At 29.7% G+C, this 25,393-nt stretch overlaps 3 protein-coding genes across 3 annotated transcripts; 2 read left to right on the forward strand and 1 right to left on the reverse strand.

Moving 5' to 3' along the window:
- Positions 1–4,560: 4,560 nt before the first annotated feature.
- Positions 4,561–5,591, reverse strand: LOC114193828 (heterodimeric geranylgeranyl pyrophosphate synthase small subunit 1, chloroplastic-like). The gene has a single exon (XM_028083772.2). It carries the CDS (start codon positions 5,523–5,525, stop codon positions 4,710–4,712), a length of 816 nt encoding a protein of 271 aa, XP_027939573.1. The 5' UTR covers positions 5,526–5,591; the 3' UTR covers positions 4,561–4,709.
- Positions 5,592–11,419: 5,828 nt separating this feature from the next.
- On the forward strand, positions 11,420–14,741 carry LOC114193208 (RNI-like superfamily protein). The gene is made up of 6 exons (XM_028082927.2): positions 11,420–11,674; positions 12,222–12,349; positions 12,725–12,894; positions 13,449–13,526; positions 13,957–14,104; positions 14,201–14,741. Exons 1-6 carry the CDS (start codon positions 11,557–11,559, stop codon positions 14,615–14,617), a joined length of 1,059 nt encoding a protein of 352 aa, XP_027938728.1. The 5' UTR covers positions 11,420–11,556; the 3' UTR covers positions 14,618–14,741.
- Positions 14,742–15,659: 918 nt separating this feature from the next.
- LOC114193613 (Mitochondrial glycoprotein family protein) lies at positions 15,660–17,805 on the forward strand. The gene is made up of 3 exons (XM_028083481.2): positions 15,660–15,889; positions 15,983–16,299; positions 17,377–17,805. The coding sequence occupies exons 1-3, from the start codon at positions 15,740–15,742 to the stop codon at positions 17,555–17,557; spliced, it is 648 nt and encodes a 215-aa protein (XP_027939282.1). The 5' UTR covers positions 15,660–15,739; the 3' UTR covers positions 17,558–17,805.
- The last annotated feature ends 7,588 nt before the right edge of the window (positions 17,806–25,393 follow it).

Genomic DNA, 25,393 nt, shown 5'->3' on the forward strand with positions numbered 1-25,393 from the left:
ATAACAAGTGTGTTTTGCAATTTCACTTAAAAGTTTCGAATCTATATAAACTATTCATTGGTCTAAAGCTGAATGAGTTTAGAATTTGAAATAAATGTGGCATGAAATCAAGTACTTGTTTGTTTGTTCAGTTAAGAAGTGACAAGCATTTACAAATCTGTAAAATAACGTGACTTTTATTACCAGAACTCTGAAAGAAAGGATCTAAATTATTAAATCATAGTGTGGCATTGGAAATTGACAGAGACATTCACCAACTTCGAGTCATCTAATAATTATAGAGTAGATCAATGTATAGTATGCAATGACGTGTGACAATGTGAGAAAAGAAGAGAAAACAGAAACACCCAGTATGTAGTAGTCCCTATCAGTTTTCACCTTTGATCTCCATTACATTAATTTAATACAAGCTACGTATAGAGTATGCATTTTGTAGCTTGTTTCAATTTTAAACCAGTTTTATATTCTCCCCAATCATTTTCTTACCTCTGTTGTCTGTTTCGAATTGCGACTTTCATCACCATGATTCCATGCTAAAAACAATTACTAAATGCAAAACTGATTAAGACCCTTTATGTTTTAAGTTAGAAACACATAAAGAGAGAATAAAATTATCTACTGTTCAAAATCATAGTGGCATTATAGGTAACTCTTGGTGATGCTGTTATAGCACATTCAAGGAATCAAGTATTAACTTCTTGCATGACACATTCCATATTTTATTTTGTTCTCTAAATGTAACATCTTAGGAACAGCAAATGGTCAAATACCAGCAAGTGACTGTTTTCAACTTATCTTCTTGTTGTAAGACACAATTTACGTTTTATAAGTTAGACTCAATATATGAAATTCATTGAATGACAAAAACAAAAGTATATATATAACATGTTGTGTTTATTACTGTAAAGCATTGTTCTGTTCTGCAATGTTGTGCAACCTCTTGAAAAATGAGTTCTGGTATTATGATATAAAATGATTCCTGGTTGGATTAAGAGTATTGTTTTGTTGCTTTCCAAATATACCAAAAAATTTAGGATTACAGTGTTTGGTTGGTTAATCCTTGTACATGGTAAGGGAGCATTGTATTTGATTGTGTCCCAATTTCCCAACCAAAATGTTAGGTGCAGAGTTAGAGTAATAGAGTATGGTAACTTGGCCTTTGTCTCCTTCTCCACATGGGAAAACCAGCTTCTTAATGAAAATGTTTCCTATGACAAAAATAGCATGATGACAGACACTCCACAGAAAATGTCTAATCTTATATGGCTCATTTTCTCTCCAAATAACCTTCCAGATTCCCTCTAGGGTGCCCTATGAAGAGGAGCACATTCACCTTCTCACTTCACATGATATTAAGTATAAGAACATATCAGAATCAAAGTTTAAAATAGAGATGAAAATTAAAACTGTGTTTTAGGATAAAAATCATACTTAACCCTTAGTAACAATACCTTATCTCTCCATAACCATGAATAGTGGATTAGCATAGTATACACTATGCACCTTCTTGGACCTACACCAATAATGAATATGGGTCTCTAAAAAGGGCACCAAGCCTACTTTGCTAGATGAGTAGTGTGTATCTATGCAAAATCCTGAATGGTACCCCTACCATTTTTTACTAAAGGACAAGACTTTCCAAACTATGCTGGTGGAATCATATTTTTCCTACTACCCTTATTCCTCAACCACCAAGAAATTTAGAAAAGTGCAAAAGGGCTTAGAAAAATAGGCTTTGCATAAGAGGGAATCACTTTGAAAGACAAAGGAGTTCCCTTTTTCTGCATAAGCCTTCAAGTTTAGGTAGTAAATTGTCCTTGGTCTACTAATATGTTGCCAAACTTTTAGCCCAAAAATACTAATCATGTATATCTCTCCTTTAGTAGCACTAGACAGATGAATAAGCATACAACACTCAAAATTTGGAAAGCTTCTCTGGCAGCAGAAGTAATCCCCAAGATAAAGACTCTAATCTTCAAATAGAAGGTGGGAAATAGTTGAGCTAGAAGGGTCCCAAAACTCTCCACATGTAAAAGGATTAGATGAAATGTCTAAAGTTTTCCAAAAACTCAATGGAAAATTTTAATTCAAATTTTCTACTGAGTTTTTGTGTTGTCCTTTTATTGATATTGATATATTAAAAAAATATTTTTAAAACATTAGAACTAATGTTGATCCGTGTATTTTGAAAAGTGATATAAAGAAAACATATAAAATCAATAGGGAATCGAATTCAATTTTTCTTTTGGATTTCATAAGAGGGCTATTCTTCTGGCCCATATGCTAGTAGGGTTTGGGGCTTTCTTTATTTCTACACCTTCAATTTTTTTTCAAATCTAAAAATACCTTTTGACGATTTTAACAAAGTCACACAAATCATAAAATTACTTTCGGATGTCGACTTTAAGTAAAGAATATTTTTGGATATCAAAATATATTATCGGAAGTCAATTTTTGAAATATATATATTACTAGAAGTCAATATATATATATATATATATATATATATATAATTTAAATTATTTTCTGATTTTATTTACTTTAAATGTATTTTTATAATTATTTTATTTATATAATTAATATATATTATTTTTAATTTTATTTGAATTTCTTTTAATTCTATTTTATTTTACTTTTTTAGTTATATATATATATATATATATATATATATATATATATATATATATATATATTTTCTGGAAATCAACTTCTGGTATTTATTTTTTTCGACATCCAGAATTTCAAATTTTTCATCGGATGTCGACATCTTGAAAACATTTTTAATGAAAGTCGACATCTGAATATAATTTGGGGTTCGATCTATGTTAATGTGATCAAATGGTCAAAAAGTAATTTTGAAATTTAATTTTTTCTTTTATTGTGCTAGGAAGAAATTCCCGCAATATTTTGTCAAAGAAATTTCACTATAATTTGTCACATGCTTCTAAGCTATTCTTTTGCATTTATGCTTTCAATTCATTTAAACTCCTCGTGTGCAATCACATTTATCTTGAACTAAAATATATACTAAACATGTATTCTTATTTCATTTAATTTACTTTTGAAAATTTTGGAATATAAAAAAAAAAAGTGAATTTCTTAATATTCTTGAAATTTATCCCCCATTAAATCAATTTCAGATTAATTTGGATAGTTAGAAACAACTTTTTCACGGAAGAGGTTTCACTTGATTTTATAAAGTTGCTTACAAATATCTCCGTTACTTCTCCAAGCAACTAAACCTCAAAATAAAATAAAAATATTATTTTAGTTATTGGAGTAAGTTTATAATAAACAAATTTTAAAAAAAATCGTAAATTTCCTTCTTCTTTTTTTCCATTGAAAGAAAAATGCTAAGATGTAAAAATTACATTTTTCCACAAAAATGCCCCATTATTAATCAGCATGTGAGTGGTGAGTGAAGGAACATTTGCATTTGAGTTGAGTTGTTTATGGCAGGCCTAACTGTACGAATGGACCATGCTAGACAAATACAACAAAAAAAGTCCAACTAGTGTCTATATAGGAATGGACCTCGGAATGGACCTCGCTAGACGGATAAAAAAAAAAACCCAACTAGTATCATGAAAATTTAGAACCATGTATTATAATATATATAATTATTTGTCAATACTTAATCGGAGTAGTCTTTCAAAAATTGTATAAAAATAATACGAGACATATCTATATATAGAGAAATTACTTCAATTTAATTATAAAAGAATAAACAATGTGAGGTTCAGTAAAATTAATTGAAGGATATATAAAATCATACAAAAGTAGTTTTACATCTTCCGTCAAGGATTAGAATGCATGAATAAATACTAAAGTGAAAGAGATATAACAATTGTCTATTGAATATAAAAATTTAAATAAATTTTTATGTTATAAGTGTATAAATTATTGTATTTTATGTATATAAACAGAACGAGTTCAGATAAAGTAACAAATAATAAATGTCTTTGTTAGTTAAACAAATTTTATCTTCTTAAAAATATATCTATTATGTTTAAAATATTTTAAATTAAATTAATACCGAACATATATTTTTATATAGTGTAATTTACTTTTGAAATGAATTTATTTTGGTGTCGTGTTTTAACCAAAGATACTTCCAAAGAAATGCAAGAAAACAAAACGTAAAGAAATAAAAAACAAAAAAATGTCAAATAATTTGTACAAAACTAAAGACAATGTTACTTTAACATCAATATTGTAACAAACATTATTTTACAGACACAATATATATTACATACTTGAGAGAAATTTCTTCAAAATAAAGAGGAAATTGACATTAATAGATAATTAGTTTTATAATTATCCGAACTCCACTGTAGTCTAATCCATAATATTATTGCATAATAAAAAAGTTTAATAAACACATCAAACAATTATTAAAAATCAATACTCACTTAATTATAACTAACAAAACTAGCTAAAGCAGGATTATTTTTTTTCATATTATACAAAAAATAAATTAAAACAAGTCCTGTGATTGTAAACACACTATTTACCCAATTTTCTATCATCCCTTTCTCGAAACTAACGAATGAACCAGTATTTTAAAGGGCTAAAATATTCTACTAATTTCATTATATTTAAAATCTGTCTCAAACAGAAGCTTGGTATCGAAATATTGTATAGACATAAACTAAAAAAGTGAGGACCAGAACACGAACGTTGTTGGTGTTATTGATGATGTTCCATGGCTAGTAGAAATTAAGAAAAGTGGAGATCATTCGAAGATCTGTGTCCTTGAAAAACTGCAACTCATTGAGTGCGAGATTTCTGTGTTCTTCAACATCACGGTTATGGAAACCCCTCTGCGCCATTCCCGTCATCATTCCCACATGAAACCCGAATCTTCTCAGCCTCTCAATCTCCTCCTCACTCCCACCTCCGACCACCGCGCCACAGGCGGCGGCGCATGCATGCAACCCACCCTCACCTCTCTCCACCACGCGCTTCATGTTTTCCCCCTCCGACGTTTTCTTCATGTGCTGCGAATCGATCAACCCTCCCGAACCCACCGCACGTGATATCTCGATTATCACACGCATCACCCGCTCCGGGCTTCCACGGCCCGGCCCGTTCGCCAGCAACTCAAACCCAAACGGAACAATCCCGTCCCCGGTCAGCAGCGCTATGTTGGACCCCTCCCTCAGACCAAGCTCCTCGTGCGCGTGCGCATTAGCCAGGTTCAGCAACAGCGCCGCCGCAGCGTCCATGGCTTGGTCGCGCTGCCCGCCGACGAGCTCGCAGGCGGCGAGGCATAGGGCGGGGACGGTGCTCCGGGGGGCGTCGAAGACGAGACGGTGCATGGGCTCGAAAACCTCGAGCGGCTCTTTGATGGGAATGGCTTGTTTGAGGTGGGCTTCAATGTCGGCCTGCAAGGAGGCCCAGTGAGGGTGGGGAGTGGGTATTGTGAGGGGCGTTGGCTTGACGACGGGCAAGGTGGAACGGGCCTGGGCTCGGAAACGAACCCTGAAGGTGGCGCTGGCGTTGAGGAAGAGTGTTCCGGGCATTGTAAAAAGAAGAAGAAGAAGAATAGTTATGTGTGTGGCGTGTAGAACTGGATGGGAGTGCGTATTTATGGATAAAATCGATTCATCGTTTCCATTGCATTCGTCATTTTCATTTATAAAAGGGAAAATTATTTTCTTGATAATTTTTTTTTATAAACTTAACAATTTTTTTTATAAATAGAACTAAAATAATTTTTTTATCTAAAATAAAGTAATAAAGTAGTATTTTTTTATCAACTGATAATTTATCAAGTAAAAAAAACTTTGCTAACTATCATTTTCTTTATAAAAGCATTAGGGACCAAAATTTAGAACACGAAAATGATAGTTTTGTCCGTTTAAGTGTGCTAACTTTTCCATGTGATTAAAGCTGGTTTAAATTTAGTTGCCTTTTAGTTGGGGAAAAGTTAGATTACAGTTACTTCAAATTTTTTGTGCTGTCTTCTTCTTAAGCATTAAAATATATTGATATTAATATTTAAAAAAAAAAATCAATATATTTTAAAATATTAAAATTAATGTCCATCAATATAAGTCAAAAAAAAAACGTAATAAAGTATTTAAATTCATGACTACTAAGTATGTCTAAGATGTTGGTCAAAGTCTGACACCTAGTTAATACTAGGTTGTTAATTAGAATTAGTTTCCTTTTAATAATGCTAGATTTTTTACTCTTTCTCACTTTTTTTAGTAAAAATATTTTGGAGTGTACAATAACATTACCCATTAATGTTGTGTTTGATGACACGTGTAATAAGAAAATATGTTAAACTAAAAATTGGGTTTAAATCCTAAATTGAAATTAGAATTTATAGTGACAGCCACACACGTGAAGTTGGGTTAGTGCGTTATCTAAAAGGGAACATCCATTATATTGAAGGGACCCGATTTTGTCCGTAGCGAATCCTACACACCAATTAACGAAGGTTTAAGTGTTACTCATTCCCTAAATATGTATTGTATTTTCAACGTTTTTCGCAAGTTTCAACTGTGATTAATGTCACAATTTCAAAACTCTTACTAATTCAAAAGTAATGCCTTTAACTGTAGGCAAACGAGTTATATGGTTAAATATTTGGTTCTATATTACATTCGAACCAGAACGAAATAAGAATTCGTGTGAAAAACCATGATTTGTGCTTTTGAAAATAATTCAAAATAATAGATTATAAGATTAACCTCTTTATGTATGTACCGTTCTAATAAAATAATACAATTTTCTACGTATACTATCATTATTTGATAAAATACATAGTTCGAAGTCTAAGTTTTATGCGGAAAGAAATATAAAAAATTGAATAACATATAAGGATAAAATTGAAAATAATATGAAAGACTCCTAAATTTATTATCTTGAGGATTTAAATTAAAGGTGGTGATAATCTTGTGAGTTGTATATTTTCATTGATATTGTGTCTTTTTTGTAATCTTATTTTAAAATATTTATCGGTGTATCAAAGTTGAATATTTGTCTGGGTAGTTGGCTCAGACATATTTTTATATCGAAAATCTTTTTGACAAATGATTATACAAATGTGTCTCGTTGAAAGAAATTTGATACTTATAATTAACTTGAGATAAAAGTATTAATGTAAAAGAAACTCACGAGAAATAAATTATTATGAATTTAAAAAATAAAAGAAAGTTGAATAACACATAAAACAAATATCTATAAACTTGTTATCTTTTGATTTTAAATTAAAAATAGTGTCAATGAGTTATATATGGGTTTAACTCGTATTTTATTATATTGTATCTTAATAATAATATTATTTCAATACATAAATCTAAATTTTATGCTGAGTTTTTTTGTGTTAATCTTCTATAATATATTTTACTAATTTTAATGTTTTAAAATATATTAAATAAAAGTTAATATAATATCATCGATATATTTTTACCGCTTAACACCAAAAATCTAGCATAACACGTAACCTTAATTAAAATTAAGTGTCTCTGTAATCTTTCAATCAAAAAATGACCAATATAATCATCTACACGCAATTTCATCTAATATTAGTAAATTTAGAAGTCAAGCCAGCAATAATATATTCATTAAAATGTTCAACACGTAAAAAGTAAAAATAAAATATATTCATGCATTAAAATGTTCAACACCGTAAAAAGTAAAAAATTAAAACAGGCACGTTTTCCCACGGTTGATAGAGTGGACATAACTTGTTTTATTAGGGTTATGACAAATGCATGTTAGGTTCAGTGAAAGGTCGCAATCACACGTACTGTTAGATATTTTCGATATAATCTATGAATTTAAACTTATATTTCATCATTAAAAAGATTTTAAAAAAAATCATTTTTAAATGTAATTTTAATATTGATTACTACAAATAAATATCTTAATTCAGTTATGATTACTTAATATTGAGGAATGTTACACAAAATAATATTTATCGTAATAAATTTACTTTCTACATAACCAGTAAAGTCAAAGCTTGTGTTTTTTAATTAGCTCTAAGATAACTTGTGATTATATTGCTGATAATTTAATCATAAAAAGACTTGAACTCTTGCATGTATGTCATGAATTTAGCAAATATATTTTAAGAATCTATTTTTGTGTTTTTAGAACCAGACACTTGAACACATTTATTTTCTTTGACATGTGAAAGTAAATATGGAGAAATTGATGAAAGCATGTAAAGACAATTGATGATGAAACACAGAGTTATGTGCATACTGCAACTCATAAGAAATAATTGAAGAAGTGGATAAATAATTGTTCAGATATTTACATGCATTCTGTGAAAGTGGGACCTGTCCTTAGATTTTTTAGTAAGAAGAAGTATGTTTTCCTTAATAAGGTATGTTCATGGTTGTTATCGTATACTTTTTTTTTCATCTTCTATTAATACTATTTGCAGGGTTGAATGTATTATCTTTTCTTCGTTATGAATAAATATAAGTTACTCGTATTTTTTTCTTTTATATTTGTAATTTAAGATACTTTTAAAGATTTATACTTATGCATTGAAAGTTTAGATTTTTTTTTAATATGAAATTCTAAAGAGAGATTCAGAGAATGATCTTTATAATTGATTTTCGTAAAAACTACTCATATATATAATATTAAATTGTAAAAGAATTAAAATTTTCAAGTGTCTAACATACTAGATTATCTAATTGTAATATCTCGTTTTAATAGTTTGAAACTAATAAAATAGAACACTTCATCGTAGTATTTAGTATATAAAATATATCAGTTTTACATAAAATTAAAAAAATATATCATTTATATACTCAAACTAAGCTAACAAAATCTATATAGCTAAAGTTTGGTGCTCATGCCTTTAGACCGAGCTGCTCCTAGACCTACTGAGAGGGTGGTGCTCAACATTGCATGGACATCACTCGGCGTTGATCAACTTGCATTTTGTGGTTTTTGGAAAATTTTAACCTATTTCATAACTAAAATTGATACTCAGCTTTTAGCTATTGGTAAAAAACAAATTTTAAAACATAGTTATTAGTACCAATTTGATCAATTACTCATATCTCACTTTTCTTCAATTACCACTATATCAAACAACTAACATACATAACTAACTGATCAAGCAATCCAAAATACTAAAATCACTATACCAATTGTTGAGAAAAACACATCGCCAATTAAAAACATTTTCGTCTTTACTCTCAATAATCACTCTATTAGCAAAGAAATGAGATAAACACAAGGGTACATACAAATATCTAGTAGAAACCCCAAAACTAGAAAAAACCACAACTATTGTCTCTTGACAACTATAGAATACTATGCGAAAATTTGTACAACACATAGACTACTCTCCCATGCCTTTTGACCCCAAATACACTTATAGTTTCACAATGAATAATTTAACTACACCTCACAACACTCAACTGCAAGACTATAAGAAAAGTAAAATATAAGCTTAAAGTGTCATTAAATGCGACAAAGAATATCACGGACTTAAAGCTCATTATATAGTCACTAACATTCAATCCCTATCTTATCCTAGGTGATATGGGAGTTATAAAGACATTATTTTCATAAGCCCAACACCAACAAGATTCATCACTAAATCACAATCAACCACATATATGCAAAAATATCAATTTCTACCAAACTCATGTACACAAACAAGCTTTCCTTACTTGAGCAAGCGACTCAACAAACCCAACCCACTTAAAGAACACCAAAACTCTTATAACTCCACACATGCTTTATTTTCATATATAAACATCACAATAACAATAAAGATATACTGATGACTCATTAGCAGATACTTATGTAGAAAAATAAAAAGACACTTACAAGCGGAGAAAACCTCACGTACAATAGAAGAAGATACAAAAAAAAGACTGAAACTTAACTTATGCAAACGGAGTGACTAGTCAGTTGAGATTGAAGAGTCTACCATGAGAATTACTCACAGTCTCAAATATTCAATTAGGCGAAGAAAGAATGAGAACTTCTAGAAAGAAGTTAGAGAACTCTAAAAAGTTATTTTTATAGAGACTGTGTTTTAAAATAATAAAACTCGTTTATATCAAAATTATTTATATTAAAATTTTTTAATACTAAAATAATTGAGCCTCACAGTTACAAATCTCATAAATAAAATATGTCAAAGAAATACGTTTAAGATATAAAATTATGTCAGGAAAATTTGAGTCGTATGTTTCTTAGTTAGTTAATTTTATTTATTATAAATTTACTTCAAATATGATTTGTAATGACATTAAAAAACAAATTATTTAATAAAATTTACGGTGATAAAAATTGACTAATAATTTCAGTGATTATTTATATAAATATATAGTTACACAACCAAATTAATTTCCAAATCAAGTTGTATTTCACGACATCATCAGCATATATTTTAATTTACATAATATTTCAAGCATATATTTATTTATATTAGTTACGTATGTCGTTTAATTTTTTTTTATTTATTGTTTCCATTGGTAAATAGGAGTTTAACATTATTTTTCTTGAAAAATAATAATAAATATAAACTTATATTAAAATTTATTTTAAATCTAAAAAATACATATTTAAAATAAAGTAGAGGATATTTTTGATCTCCTTAAAGTTTCTCAAATTAGTTTCATTCTTCATTTTTTGTGTTATATTTTCATCTTTAACTTACAAAAAATAACTTTTTAGTTGTTATATAACCATAGTTACATTTAATGTCGGTTATAAACAGAAATACACTTTAAGGTTGAAATATAGAAAGTATTTTCAAACTACAAAATCAAACATAAACAACGTATAAACAAATTAAATTTAAATATGTTTTCTGTTTTTTAACTTTTAATAAATTTTGAAATTAGTTTATTTTAAAATTTTGAACTAATTTAGTGTTTCATCTTTCGAAATATATGAATTTAGTATTTTTAATCAAATTTTGTTATGTTTATTTGATGTTTTGTATGCATTTCAGGGTTTCATTTGAGTTGTTTATACTGTTTGACACATTTTCGTTTTAATGTTAAGTCAAATATTATTATGAAATACGCTTGAAATGTCAAATAAACTTAATAAAATTTGATTAAAAAAAATTAAATTTATGTATTTTGAAAAATAAAAGACTAAATTTGTTAAAAATTTTAAAATGAACTAATTTTAAAATTTACTAAAAATTAAGGAAAAAAAAAATTTAATCCAAAAAACTAAAATTAATTTTGGAAAAGTTAAGTGGAGACAAAAGCAAAGTTTGCTCTAATTTTTAATTATAACATACTTGTATACTTATTAATTACATGGAATAATATTTATCATGTACTACTAATTCTTAAAATAATAGATAATAATATATTGAAATCATTTTTTTTTTCTTCCAATTGAATTAATGTTGGTAATAATAATTTTTTCAACAGAGGATCCAAAGTTAAGTCGGCCACGTTTATTTCAGAACACACAACACTAATGAGATGCAGAGAGAAAGTGATTAGGAGTTTGATATCATCATCAGATTTGGTTCTTAGGAATTGAGGGTGTTGTGTAAGCGCACGTTTGCGTTGCTTTGTTTTTTCATTTTGATTTTGGATGGATAAAGGTAAAGGTGCCAAAGCATTAACGACCTCTTTGCAAAGCCTCGATTTGAATTCCCCATTCAACGTCAAATCCAAATCCTCCATTGAAATTGCCCGCCCTCAATTTCCCGGTAAATTTTTAAACTTCGATATGTTTTTATATGAAACGTAGCTTCTGTTGTTCGCTTTTTAGAGATTGGGGTGTTATGTTTATGTTTTGTTAAAGCTTTCACCTTTCAGAGCCCCATGATCATCGCACTTGCTCTGTTTTGGGGATCAATTGAATTTCAACGACTGTGGTTCTTTGTTTGTGTGTTAATTTTAAGTTGAAAGCTCAAGACATTGCTCATTTTGGGCTTTATTGTGATTAATTTCTGTTTTAGATGGTATTACCAGATCTTGCGGGTACTGCACATTGATTAATTAGGTTTTGATCTTTGACTCTGTGTTTGTATGACCTGATTATGCCGAAGTATGGAAGCTCAGTTTGAGTTTTGCATCTGACTAGAATGATTAAACATGTTCTTTGAAAGAGACACTAGGTGGGTGCCAGTTGGGAGAAGTTTAGGTTTTTTAAATGAGGACTTAGTTTAAACCTTGGGGCCATCATGAATTCTTTTTGCATTAGCATATGTCACAGAAAAGGAATTGACAAAGTTCTTGAGAAATTTTATGCAGGATTTCTATCTAAGAAGACAAAGCCTCCGAGTTTAGTCAGCCTTTGCGTTGGAGTTATTGGAAGGCATCTGGAGGATATTATTGTAGATTTGAGTGAGATTGCTGACAACTTGCCAGCTGATATAAAGGTAGGTTACTGGAAAATGATTCTTTTCTTCAAATCTTTAAATAGGTCATTTTTATCCTAATGCTCATACATGTGTAAAGTTATGGTGTGTTCAATGCAAATGTGTGGGAAACAAAGGTTTCTCCAGGATTGCCCGTTTTATTTGGTAGAGAAAGTATCCTTTCTTGGGGCACCTGTTTGGTGAACAGGAGTGTGCTTCTTTAGTTGAATTTTATGTTCTGCTCACTGTCCTAAACACTTCTTGTTTATCCGATGATAAAAACCTTTGATTATGCGTGTATTCCACATAAAAAGAACTTTAAATAAAATCTTTCATCATGGATCGTGTGCACTATACACACATACAAATATATAATTTAGTTACACTTAATCACAGATAGCGGTGGCAGCTATTGCTAGAAGAAGAAAATTGCTGAATGATGATGTCCTGATCGCATTAGCTGATACTTCCTGGGAAATCCTCGATGTCTCTGGCTCGGATGTCTCTGATTCTGGCTTGATCAAAGCTGCTGAAGTATGTAGATTTATTAAAGCTCTGGATATAAGGTATAGAATTATAACCATTTTAAAAAAATAATAAAACAATTTATTTTGCCTTGATGTATTAAAATACACGAGCTCGAAATAAACATGAATTTTCGTAATATTTAGTTGTTTCATGTATATTCCAGTTTTATGAGACTTTCATGCTATATGCTCTGGCTTCTAGTCTTAACTCTTAAGGTTATTTGATGCTCCAAGAGCATGTTATATGTCCCCTGCAATGGACCAGCTGACAGGCACACTTTTGAGAATTTTTTTTTTTTTTCTGTTTAATCTATATCATCAGTTGATTCGAAGCTGGTGATCACTACTGATTGAATTTTCTGCTTAGACCTTCCTCTTTCATTGTAAATTCCATTGTATTTCATGATTTTACTCTACTGGATGTGATGATTATTAATTTTATTTGCCTTTATTTGGTCAACTTGCCTTGGAATTAGAATATCACATTGTCGATGTGTATCATGGTAACAAAAATATTTGAGGTTTCGTTGTGTTTTTTTATATTATACTTCTCTCTATTTCAGAATCACTTGATATATTGAGACTATTTGCAGCCGATGCACCAAAATTACTGCTACTGGTATATCTGAGCTTGTGAAGCACTGCCATTTGTTGGAGACATTGAGATGCGGGTACATATCTAGTGTTGTCCATTTCAAGTTTTATTTCTTTGTTAAGGCAATTTCTTCAATGTTGTTTTAAGTATTTCGTTTCTCATTTAAGTCATTCTGAAAAATTTGTTTCGATGGGCCCTTTAGGTACCATATTCTTTTTATACTTTTGTAGTTAGAATCTGTTTACTGCGTTCGTATATAAAGATGAGCAAAGCATGCTTACTTAATATTTTATAACGTCAAAATTTGGCTTTAAAGATTGGTCTAATTTCATGAAGGAAATGTTATATGAACCTTGAAAGTTATTCTAGTTGTATTCATTCTTTTATTACATAGTGGTTTTCATATAATCATAAGCTGTAATCACACTGAATACAAGAATGTGTTGAGTAGGATTGCATCAGTACAAAAACTCATAAGAGGCAATGAATCATGATTAATAATGCAGAGGGTGTACAAGGAGTGACAACACTGCACGGAGGTGCTTGGGTATATTTAAACCAAGGTTTGATGATTATGTGGAGGAGGATTCTTGGGAGGAGCTGGATACAAAAGAACTTGCTAGTGGTGCACAATCACTCAGGTGGCTAGTATGGGTATGACCTTAAAATTTTGCCTGGAAGATCAAAGTTGCTTAAATATTTCTTGCCTGAGATTTCTTCAAGAAGTGATTTGTTTTACTTTATATGCAGCCAAACATTGATAAAATTTCTTTGGAGGACTTTTCTACTGAGTGCCCACGTGTTGTTGTAAATCCTAAGTCATCACCATTTGGATTCATGGGAACTGAGGTTCCCAGGGAAGCATTGCAAGATATCATATTGGACAACGAAGTTGTCAAGGATATTGATCCCAGAACATGGACAGTGCATAGGTTTGCTTTGAAACACATCACTCCATCTTCTTCAGGCTCCACTGAATTATCAGTAGCTGAAAAATTCAGACTTGCATTTGTGGAAAGGGACAACCGATTAGCTCCGAAGAGAGCTAAAAATGCTCGGCAACATCAGCGTCGTGCAGTGAGGGAATTGATGCTGATGAGCACGAGAGCCAAGGCAATGGTCTTAGCCTCACAAGTAAGCAAGTCTCTTCATGGTCGAAGCTCATAGAATTCTCACATCACATGCATTTTTCAGCTGCTCAAAATGTACCAATAACTTCTGTGTATAGTATAAGAAGCTTTGGTCAGACAGATTTTGAATCTTATGATATCTCTCCTATTACAATTCTGAATGATCGGAGCTTTCGTTTTTGTGACTTAAAAAAGTGTTAACTTTTGTTGAGATGTTAGAATGATAGAAGTTACAACTGGTAACCTCTGTCTGGACGCAGAAAATCATGGAGTTCAATCCATGAGAAGGGTATTCATAAATTGATTCATGTTTAAGAAATTTACGAGAAAACGATTTTTGTCTAATCAATGTTGTTACGTAATATTGATAAAAAATGCTTTCAGATGCATAGTTTTAACTTAACTGTGTAAATATTGTCAACTAATCATTTAATATCTTCCTTTTCATATCTTGGACGTTTTTATTCAATACATACTCAGCATTTTTGTTCACGAGTTACTTGTAGGTAATAATAACAAGTATAGTTGACCTGTTTTTTTTTTTTTTTTTTTGAATAAAAGATTGTTTATTTTTGTTTCTTATTTTTAAACTTTTAAGATAACATTTTTCTCTTTCAACTATACCGTTCCTTTTTTGTATGCGTTGAAGATTGTTTGAAAATTATATTAAGAGAGAATTAAATTGTTTTTGAAAATTAATGTTTATATAAGCTTTTTTTTTTTTTACGAATTAGTTAAATTTTCAATTTTCACATATTGCTCATGTTAGATTCCAAAGATTGTCGACTTTTTTTTTTGTGTTAGAATACTTTATAACATCAAAGAGAGCATCTTGATTGTGAATGATAAATCTTATTTTCGCGTCATTTTAAAAGACATTTCGTTGTAATTTTGATTTATAATTTTACAAAAACAATGCAACATATCATTTTTAGTTTTTTTTTTTATGTGTATCATTTTAATATAGAATATAGTATTTAGTTCCGAACAATAAGTACATTATTTCTAACATAACAAAAATTAAACTGTAAATGTAATAATGAAATATTAAACAACAATATAATAGTGTGATTAGTTTTGAAGTGAGTTCTGAGTTGGGTTGTCACAATACAATCACACACGGCGCAGGAATAGAAGCAAAGTAAAAGTAAACAGAGAAATGTGGAAGAGAGCGGTGGTAGGCGCCGTGGGTGCTCTCCGGCGGCCGTTTTCGTCGGAAGGTGGCGGCATCTCCCCCGCCGTGAACTCAATGCTTCTCCGCTCCCTGAAGGAACACTATCAAGAAGTCGCCAAAATGAACATGCCCCCTGTAAGCTCTCTCTCTCTCTCACTCTCTATGTCTGTTAGGGTTTTATTCTAGGTTTAGATATCGGCTCACGTGACAGTGGCACGTGCCTTGCAGAAAGTGAGTCCTCCGTCGCCGTTCACCATCGTGAAGGGGGCTCTGGACTCACAGGGTCCGGTTCTGAAGCGCAGCTACGGCGAGGAAGAGGTGAGTGTCTACGTCATGCGGTTGTCGGCCCCCGAGGAGGAGGATTCTGCAATGGACCAGCTCTTCATCCATGTCGACGTCTCCAAACCCTCGCAGAAGGAATCGTTGATTTTCCTCTGCGGTTTGTACGAGGATGCTCTGGGGATTCACTCTGTTTCCATGAGGCCTAAGCTCCAAGATTCCCACTACCTCCTCATCCCTTCGCAATACAGTGGCCCTGTTTTCGCGTCAGTACTCCTCTCTCCATTTTTCTTTCTTCTTTTCAATTTTGTTTGGGGTTTATGTTTGTGTAGGTTTGGAGATTGGGAGTTATTGTCATTGCAACCTCTAGAATATGTAAACGTAAAACTCACAATTGTTAGTGTTATATGATGGTATGATTTAAGGGGAGAGATAGCTTTTGAAATTGAGCATGTCAAAAATTCAAATTTGAGGGTGTTATTAGATTTTCAATGATCGTTGTTGGGCTTATTAGGCCAGTTTGTTATATCAAATTGCTTAGCACATATCCAGTCTTGTAAATTTCAAACTATGTCTAGTGTTCTAGTTGAGATGTTTTTTTAGAACTTGCATAGATGAGTGACATGAAAAGAGTAGTATATATATATATATATATATATATATATATATATATATATATATATATATATATATATATATATATATATATATATAGATATAGATATAGATATATAATTGAGGAGTCCTCCTACGAATAAACTTTTGGAGTTAAGTTAAATCCGAACCTAAAATCTAAGATGATCGAGTTCTATTAGCCTTAAGATGCAAGTAATAGGTTGAAGCTTTTAATTAATTTTTGAAGGTGTATTTGAGGAAAGGTGTTGAAGGAGAATAGCCTTCCACTCAGCAGCACCCTTCCTCTATTGGTGGAAGCCTAACACGTAGCAGAATTGTGGCTTGTTTTTTAGAGTCTCAACTATTGTTGAAAGTATTTCTACCCTTTGAGTTCTTCATTCATTTTGAAGCTCGAGGTGAGGTTTTAATTAAGGTCCATGTCAATGTCGGTGTTATGTGATTCATTTTGATGTTTCTTCCCAGCGAGAAAAAGATAGGCTGGGCCGAGGAGAAGAAACTGTGGGATTGTATTTTGAATTTTGGGGAACAAAAAGTTCTTACATTGTTAGAACATATGAATACTGTGTTGTTCAAGAGTACCCGTTTTGTGTTTTATCATGTACATGTACCTGATAATTTTCTTTTCGCAATTCTCATGTTTTCAAGCGTGGAAACTGGAAATGCTATGAATTTTTTTTAGTTTTGACTGGCTTTCTGTAAATTGACAGGGAACTAGATGATAAAATGAGAGATGCCTTTCATAATTACATTGAGGAACGAGGAGTGAACGAGTCTCTCTTTAAATTTCTTCAAGCGTGGCTATATGTGAAGGAACATCGAAATCTGATGCGGTGGTTCAAAACGATGGGCTTGTTCATTGATGGAAAGAAACCAGCTACAGGTGCTTAATCATCTAGGTCATTTATTTTGCAAACGGACCGAAACAGTGATCTCAAGTAATGAACTCCGAACTTCAAACCTTCTCAATTTAAAAGTACCCAGAGTTTCATATTTGACTATTAGGTTATTTGTTTTGGTGGATCAAGTACATAAGTTTACAGCGACTGGTAAATTTCACCAATTTAACTTTTTTATATTGTGATATGATTATGACAAATTTACTATGAAATTTAAGATGAGATTTTTAAGTATCAAAATGCAATAATTGATATTACATTTTAAAACATTTTATATGTGAAACCAACTAGTTATTAAATGGATCGGGATCCTCTGATGTTGCATATTAAGATTAATCTAAGGTGGAGATTAGAACACATGAAAGTAACTGTTTCATCTACTCAAATTCTTCTAGTCTATGAAAGCAGATTATATTCTTTATTAACTTCACTTGTCCATGTCTTTGCACGTTTTCTGCATTTTTACTCCAGTAAATCGGATTATATTATTCTTCATCATAAAACTTTTCCGTGACTATGCACTTTTTCATATTCTTGCTTCATGAAATCAAGATCGTGTGGTTCTAACCTCCCAGCTCTTTCCATATGAAATTCATTTGATAGGCACAATCATGTCATATTAAATGTTGAGAATGGATGATGTATGAGTGTTGTAGTGAATCATCAATAAAAGTTAATTTCTCAATCAAAAAACACTTTTTCCTGCATTTTGGCTTCATGAAATTGAGATTGTGGACCTTGCCGCCCACTTCTATGTTTTCACTGCTTCATCTTGTTAGTTTGAACACAACTTATGCTCAATTCCAAGTTCTTTTAATATTTTTTTATAATGTGTTGTTAACTTCTTTAGAGAGGTTTATAATTCCTCTTGTTTATTCTTTCCTTGCATTGCATGAGAGATTGAAGTCTCTTATATAACGACAAGACATTGTGTAATCGTGTGTTTATTATTAAGTTGATTATGATTATGATTATGTGGTCTATGTGATGAAAATTCGTATAATTCCTCTTGTTTATTCTTTTTTTTTATATATATTTCACTTTATTTTTAATAAATATAATTTTATTTTATATATTAATTTAATAACATTAAAATATTATCATCTATTAATATAATATCATTAATTTTTTAAAAATACGTATATAAAGACATGATAGGGCATGTGTTTATGTTTATGTTAGTAATATTATAATTAATATATATATATATATATATATATATTAACGTGACACATTATTTTACGTAACACAACATAACTTTTTGTTAACGGGATACGTAATAACGCTAGCTATCTTCTCGTTGTATAAGAATTATTCTGAAAAGTTGAGTACAATAACCAATCACTGCCCTTGGGACATTCTTTTATGCTTACCAGAAAATAAGAGAGAAAAACTCCTCAACATTTGAACAGCAAAATCAAAGAAAAAAATAAAACAATTATTTGTATCAAATGAAAAACATGAATTTTAATTAAACCAAGGAACTTGATCTGGCCATTGAAACTGGGCAGAGTTGGTGCTTTCTGCTGGTACTTGAAAATTGGATTGAGCTTGAACTGTTGGCAACGAATTGAAGTTTGTTTGTGCATTATTTGGCTGCAGATGTTGAAGCTTGTGACAGGTAATCTGAGTTTGAATTTGGGCAAGTTCAACTTCTGTATTGCGAATTTGCTCATATAGTTTTGAGATAATCCCAACACATCCATAAACTGGGTCTTGAATCCTACACTGTGCTTCAAAGTATAAAGAGTTTGCAGTTTGTTCTCGTAAATATGGTGGAATTTGCTGCAACATCATGAATCACAAAGGTTAACTAATTTAATTCACCTTAAAATCACATTGATATCAAATGTTAATATTATTATTATAGTTAAGAAGATCCCTTTATAACACTTCTAAATTATCAGATTTCTATCATATTTAATGTTTAAGAATTTTAAGAAAAAAAAAACTACGTATTCTAACAAATAATACATAGTTTTTTTTTTTTTAAAAATAGACTTCAAATCTAATTTAACTTTATTCAATAGATTTGTGAGATGAGATTATATCATTTGTAACACTTTCAAATTATCAAATTCCGTCATATTTGATATTTAAAAATTAAAAAAAAATACATATAATCAAGAATAATAAATTAAGATTAGATTTAAATCATTAACATCTTTAAATTACTAATATGTAATATTTAAGAATTTTAGAAAAAATACAATACATTTATTTTTAAAAAGTGAATTTTAAATATAATTTAATTTTACAGATTCATAAAAACCCTAAAAAATATTTACACTGTTTATAACACTTTTAAAATATCAAATTTCAACATATTTCGTATATAAGAATTCTAGAAAAAACATGATAACAAAACTAATACATTACTTTTTAAAAAATAGTCTATCTTAAACTTAAAAAATTATCTGTAAAATGAGATTTATATTACTTATAACACTTCAAATTTACCAAATTCCATCATATTTGATACTTAAGAATTTTAGAAAAAAAACCTACACATGACATAAAAAATAATGCACCACTTCTCGAAAAAGTAGACTTTTAAGTCTTATTATCTTACAAAATTTATCTTATTTATGTTGATGTAGATTTAGTATACTACTTAAGTGAACTGAACTACTAAATTCGACTAAATGAAGGTTTGGAATTTGATGTCATTCTTTACATTATGATTTATATGCATATATAGTATGAAATATATACCTGAAGCATTTTTCCAACATTACTGCCACCATAGATTTTGTGAACAGAAGCAAATCTTTGAGGATCATTAGCTGGAAAATATGGAGAGAAGATGCAATCTGAAGGACATCTTCTTCTTTGATTCTTGCATGCTGCACATCTACCAGATATCATCATATCAAATCTAGTAATCTAGTCAAAACAAAAGAAATCGAAGAAAAATATTTGCTATCCAACAAAGATTTCTTCTATCTGTCTCAGATCATAGATAACAATCTTATGTAAGATTTTATGTTTTTATGTTTTGATTTGCAGATGATTGCTTTTATCCTATACTAAGGAGAACATCTTTAACGGCTACCTTTACTACAAAAAGAAACTTTTTAAATTAAAATTTTAAAATAAGAAATCACTGTAAATCAAGACAATCATGTTAATCACATTAAAATTAGAAGACCCACGGAATTTGTAACACATGCATATGAAAAACTTGCTAAAATTGTAACAAATCAAATTCCATTTTAGCTTAGTGGATGACAAAACAAAAAAATACATGTCAGATAAATAAATAATTCTAATATTATTTCTTAATAGATCTATTATGTAGTGACTGAGACTAAATTTCAATTTAATAGATGTACAAATTCACACAAAATTTGTATTATTAGGGATATCACAATAGTTACAATAGAATGTATCTGGATAAAAAATAAAATAAATTTGTTAAGAATCCAAAAATTACAAATATAAGAAATAGTAATTTTATCTGTTATTAAGAACCTTAATGATTTATGATAAAATTTCATATTTACGGAATGATATTTTTAACAAAAGTTATTGGTAATAATCCAAGATTAAAATTTGAATTTACACTGTATCCAGTCTCATGTCCACGATGATTTTCCTATCTTGGGACAAAGTTTAAAACTATGGCATTTAACTACAAATGCCAAAAGCAAATAATATTCTTCTAATGCATTTATTTAATATAAATGTTCCTAAAATTCAAAGGAAAAATAATCTTGAAAAAACAAACGACTACTTTAATTCTTTATATGGGACAATATTTGTTCTTTTCCGTCCGAGGAGATGGTGTTTATTTGCGACAAGAGTATATGTATTGTAATATAGAGAAAATCTTAATGGCAGATATTTAATATATATATATATATATATATATATATATTATAAAAAGTAAATAAATACTTCTAGTTTTGTTATTAACATCGTAGGATTTCAAATAAAGAAGTTCTTTCATACTTATCATCAAAGTCTTAAAATAAGAGAGTAATTGAGTGCAAATGTATAGGGATATCAAAATAATTAAGTTTAAATAGTGTTTGAACCTAAATATGCTTAATCTCGGGAGTATATATATTTTTGAACTCTGAATTGATACTTAAAATTCAAATGCATTGGAAAATATAATTGAATTTTCATTATAACATATCACACACACATATATTATAACTATTTGAAAACATACTGGTATTTACAAGCACATTGAATATAACTATATTACTTAAATTTTCCGTCCTAAAAGTTATATTACTTAAGTTCTTAACATTGATTTTCAGTCATTACCCTCTTATCATGAAAAACAACACATCAAAATATATATGTAATGTGCATCAATAAAATGTTATCATAGCAATGTGAATTATGTCCATGTCATCACAATAGTAGATATTAAAATAATGAATTAAAAAAATAATTTTGAAAACAATATATAAAAAATCTGATCAATGGAAAATCATGGTGGGGGAAGAGCTTCACATCCACAACCTCCTTTACGCAGCACTCCCGGCCCAAATAGTGGCCCAAAAATACTTCATGGACTTGGGCCTCATTTGAGTACATGAGAGTCATTGAGTTTGGTTTATTGATATTGTTTTTTTCACAAACTATTTCAATTCTCTCTAAACTCTAGTGATTTTGTTCTTGAGATCTACACAACACAGATAAAATTTTAATTAGTTAGATATAACATATTTTTTTCTACATAGATTAACCCTTTTCTCCGATCAATAATCTTAATAAAAGAGTTGACCAGAACAAGAATCTTCAGTAATATTTTTTTAGTGTAATTTATGACATACTCCACTATTAGATACGTGTGAGGAGTTAGTTGAGTTGTTTTTGTTGTTTCCAAATCCACGTGCTTCTGACCCATGCAAGTTGACTATTTCGTATAACAACGAAATTTTTTTATTACAAACATTAACTATTCTGTACCACATATTTTGACCATTATTAACCAAAATATTTTATTTAACCCACCAAGATTTTTGTATTATAATTCGCTATCAAAACGTATCTGACACACATTCTATCTTCTTTCAAAAGCAAAATTAGACTCTTAACGATTTCATCATCATGTGTGGTCGGTTAACACATCTTAAATTCTATTAATAAATAAAATAACCATCTTAAATTTTTGTTATGTCTCAATGCAACAAATATTTTTTACTTTTTTTTATTCCTTGACAATTTTTAAGTGATATTTATAGGAGAAGGTGGTGGAAAAATAAGCAACTAAAATCCAACACGCTTTTTGGTAGAAACAAAAGCATTTGACCAATGCGAAGTTTCTGTTTCGTGTGTGAAGGCAACGCGTAGCTGAAATTCATAAACAAATAAGGAACACACATTTTGTTTAGGTTATTTATTCCGAGCCAACCAAAATTGACCACACATCGCAGAACTGGTGGCTGTAAATATGAACATACGACGACACCGTGGTTTCGCATCGGATCGAGAGTGTTAAATTTGCATTGCACATTGCATTGTCTTGAGAATATTGTTCTTTCTCAATGGCTTTGTATCTCTCAAACTTCTTTGGATGCTTCTCCGAGTGCTCAACAGAATCTAAAAGATACATATGCGATGGCAATGTTTGTGTTCTCAAGAACCCTAAGGAAAACCTCGGTAATCGACAAAACCTCGCCGACAGCAACAAACGAAAGCAAAACCATCGAAGTCCGTTTGGCCGTAGATTCAAAAGGTCTTCGTAGTTTCTGTGTCGCATAAACACACAACAGGTTACGTTTTTGTTGGTTGCGATTCGATTCGATTCGATTCGATGTTTTGGTTGTGTTTACAATTGTATTATTATTTGTTGTCTTGAGAGTTATTCTTGAAGGATAGAAAAGACAACGGTGGTAGATAGCTTCTGGTATATATATATATAGTTTATTCCATTTATCCATACTCTGATGTATAAATCCTATACCCTATATATATACTCATCAATCTTAGATTCTTAATAAAGACATTTCAACTTTGTCTTCAATATATACATTATGATATCGAACACTGGAATTTTTTATATTCAGTTATATTGATGAAATTTTGATGTTAAATATGCTACGTTGTTGTGATCGATGTGAAGTATATCTGCTGAAGATGTATTTGATCGTGTGTGTGTGTATATAGAATTAAAATGAGAGTTTTTATCAATCATTTGCAAGATATTATAAATTCAAAGGATAGTGGCCGATTAATTAACGAGTTTCACAACCTAGTAATCGAGAGAATGTGAACCTATATTTGTGATTATAGTGATTAAGGGATTTTAATAAAGGAACAATATTTTGAAATTATTAATTAATTTTATAAAAAAAAGTATGCTGACAAAAAAAGTTGAAATTGGGAAGGTTTTAATGCGTGTAATTATTTAAAAGAGAAAGTTAAATATTATTTATTAATTGAACTCCAAACTATTAAGATTTATGATGTATTGAATTAGATTTTTTTTATTATTTAAACTCACACTACATTGCGAGATCAATTTGGATATTCTAAGTTGTATTAGATTAATTTTTTACATATTTTTTTAGTATACTTCATCTAACGCAATTTATAGTTAGATTGGTTCAATTGATTGATATTTTTTCTAATATAACATTAATTAAACCACGAAAAACAGCAAAAAGAACAATGATTTGAGTATGGGGTGCATGTAGGACACGATGTGAGATTATCCCTTTTGTCTAGATTGAATATTATGAAGATATGACATGACATGATGTGATTCAACTCACCAACATGCATATGCATGAATTAATTATGCAAAGGTAACATATTTTTTGACAATTTCTTTTTATAATTTGATGTGATTTTGAAATATAGAGAAATGAAAAAATAAAAAATAAAAAATCATTTAAAATATATCACTTAAATTATAAGAGAAAGTTGTTAATTTTTTTTTTATTCAAACCTATTATGAAGTCTCATTGAATAAGTTGGGCATGTTTATTGGATTTTGTTTATAATGTTTCAAGCAATTAGACATGTATTCTTATTTTTAAGAATCCAACAAAGATTAAGTTAGTTATATAAATAATTATCTTTCTTAATTATGAAATATGGTTACACGAACTCGCATAACACAAAAATGTTTTATATTTATATAGTAATGAAAATTATATATAAATATATTCATAAGATAATTTTTTACTTTAATATTGGTTTTGGTTTAATAAAAACAAACAATAAGTAATATTGCTTAATTAACCATCACAAGAATGAAGTACATGGCCATAGAAGAGTAATAAAGTGAAGAAAAGCTATAAATTTTGTGGTTATGTTTGGTTGTTGTGGTTACTTTACAATGAATACTTCATCACATCTTAATTTTTAGTCATATCCTCCCTCGTGAATTCATGTTCTTTAGAATGTGATTTCGTCTATTATCTTACAAATTGAAACATATTTTTTATTTAAATAAAATTTGAATTATTAATACGAAGTTTTAGAATTTTAAATGACTAGTTTCAACATTCAAAAGTAAATAAACGAAATTGAAATTGAAAATTAAAAGTTAAGAATGGTGTTGTCGATATGTTCCTTTTAAAATAAATATTCTTATTTAAGGTAACATTTTTAACTGTTTGTTTATACAATTTATCTATATGATACATTTTTAGGATGAAATAAAATGCATTTTTTGTTGTGTGATGTCTTTTTCTGAAGAAGACATTTCTAAAGTGCAAAGAACTTTATTTATTTTTTTCTTATTTCTTCAATTACTTTATTTCTTTTTCAAAATGAAGTGCATGAAAGGGAAATATGGAAAGATAAAAAATGGCAATTCAAAAGATAACTTTCTCTAACACTTCACACGTCTCGTGAT

Source organism: Vigna unguiculata, chromosome 8 (assembly GCF_037176805.1).
Source record: "Vigna unguiculata cultivar grain cowpea cultivar isolate G323 ecotype 2 chromosome 8, ASM3717680v1, whole genome shotgun sequence".
Taxonomy (NCBI): domain Eukaryota; kingdom Viridiplantae; phylum Streptophyta; class Magnoliopsida; order Fabales; family Fabaceae; genus Vigna; species Vigna unguiculata.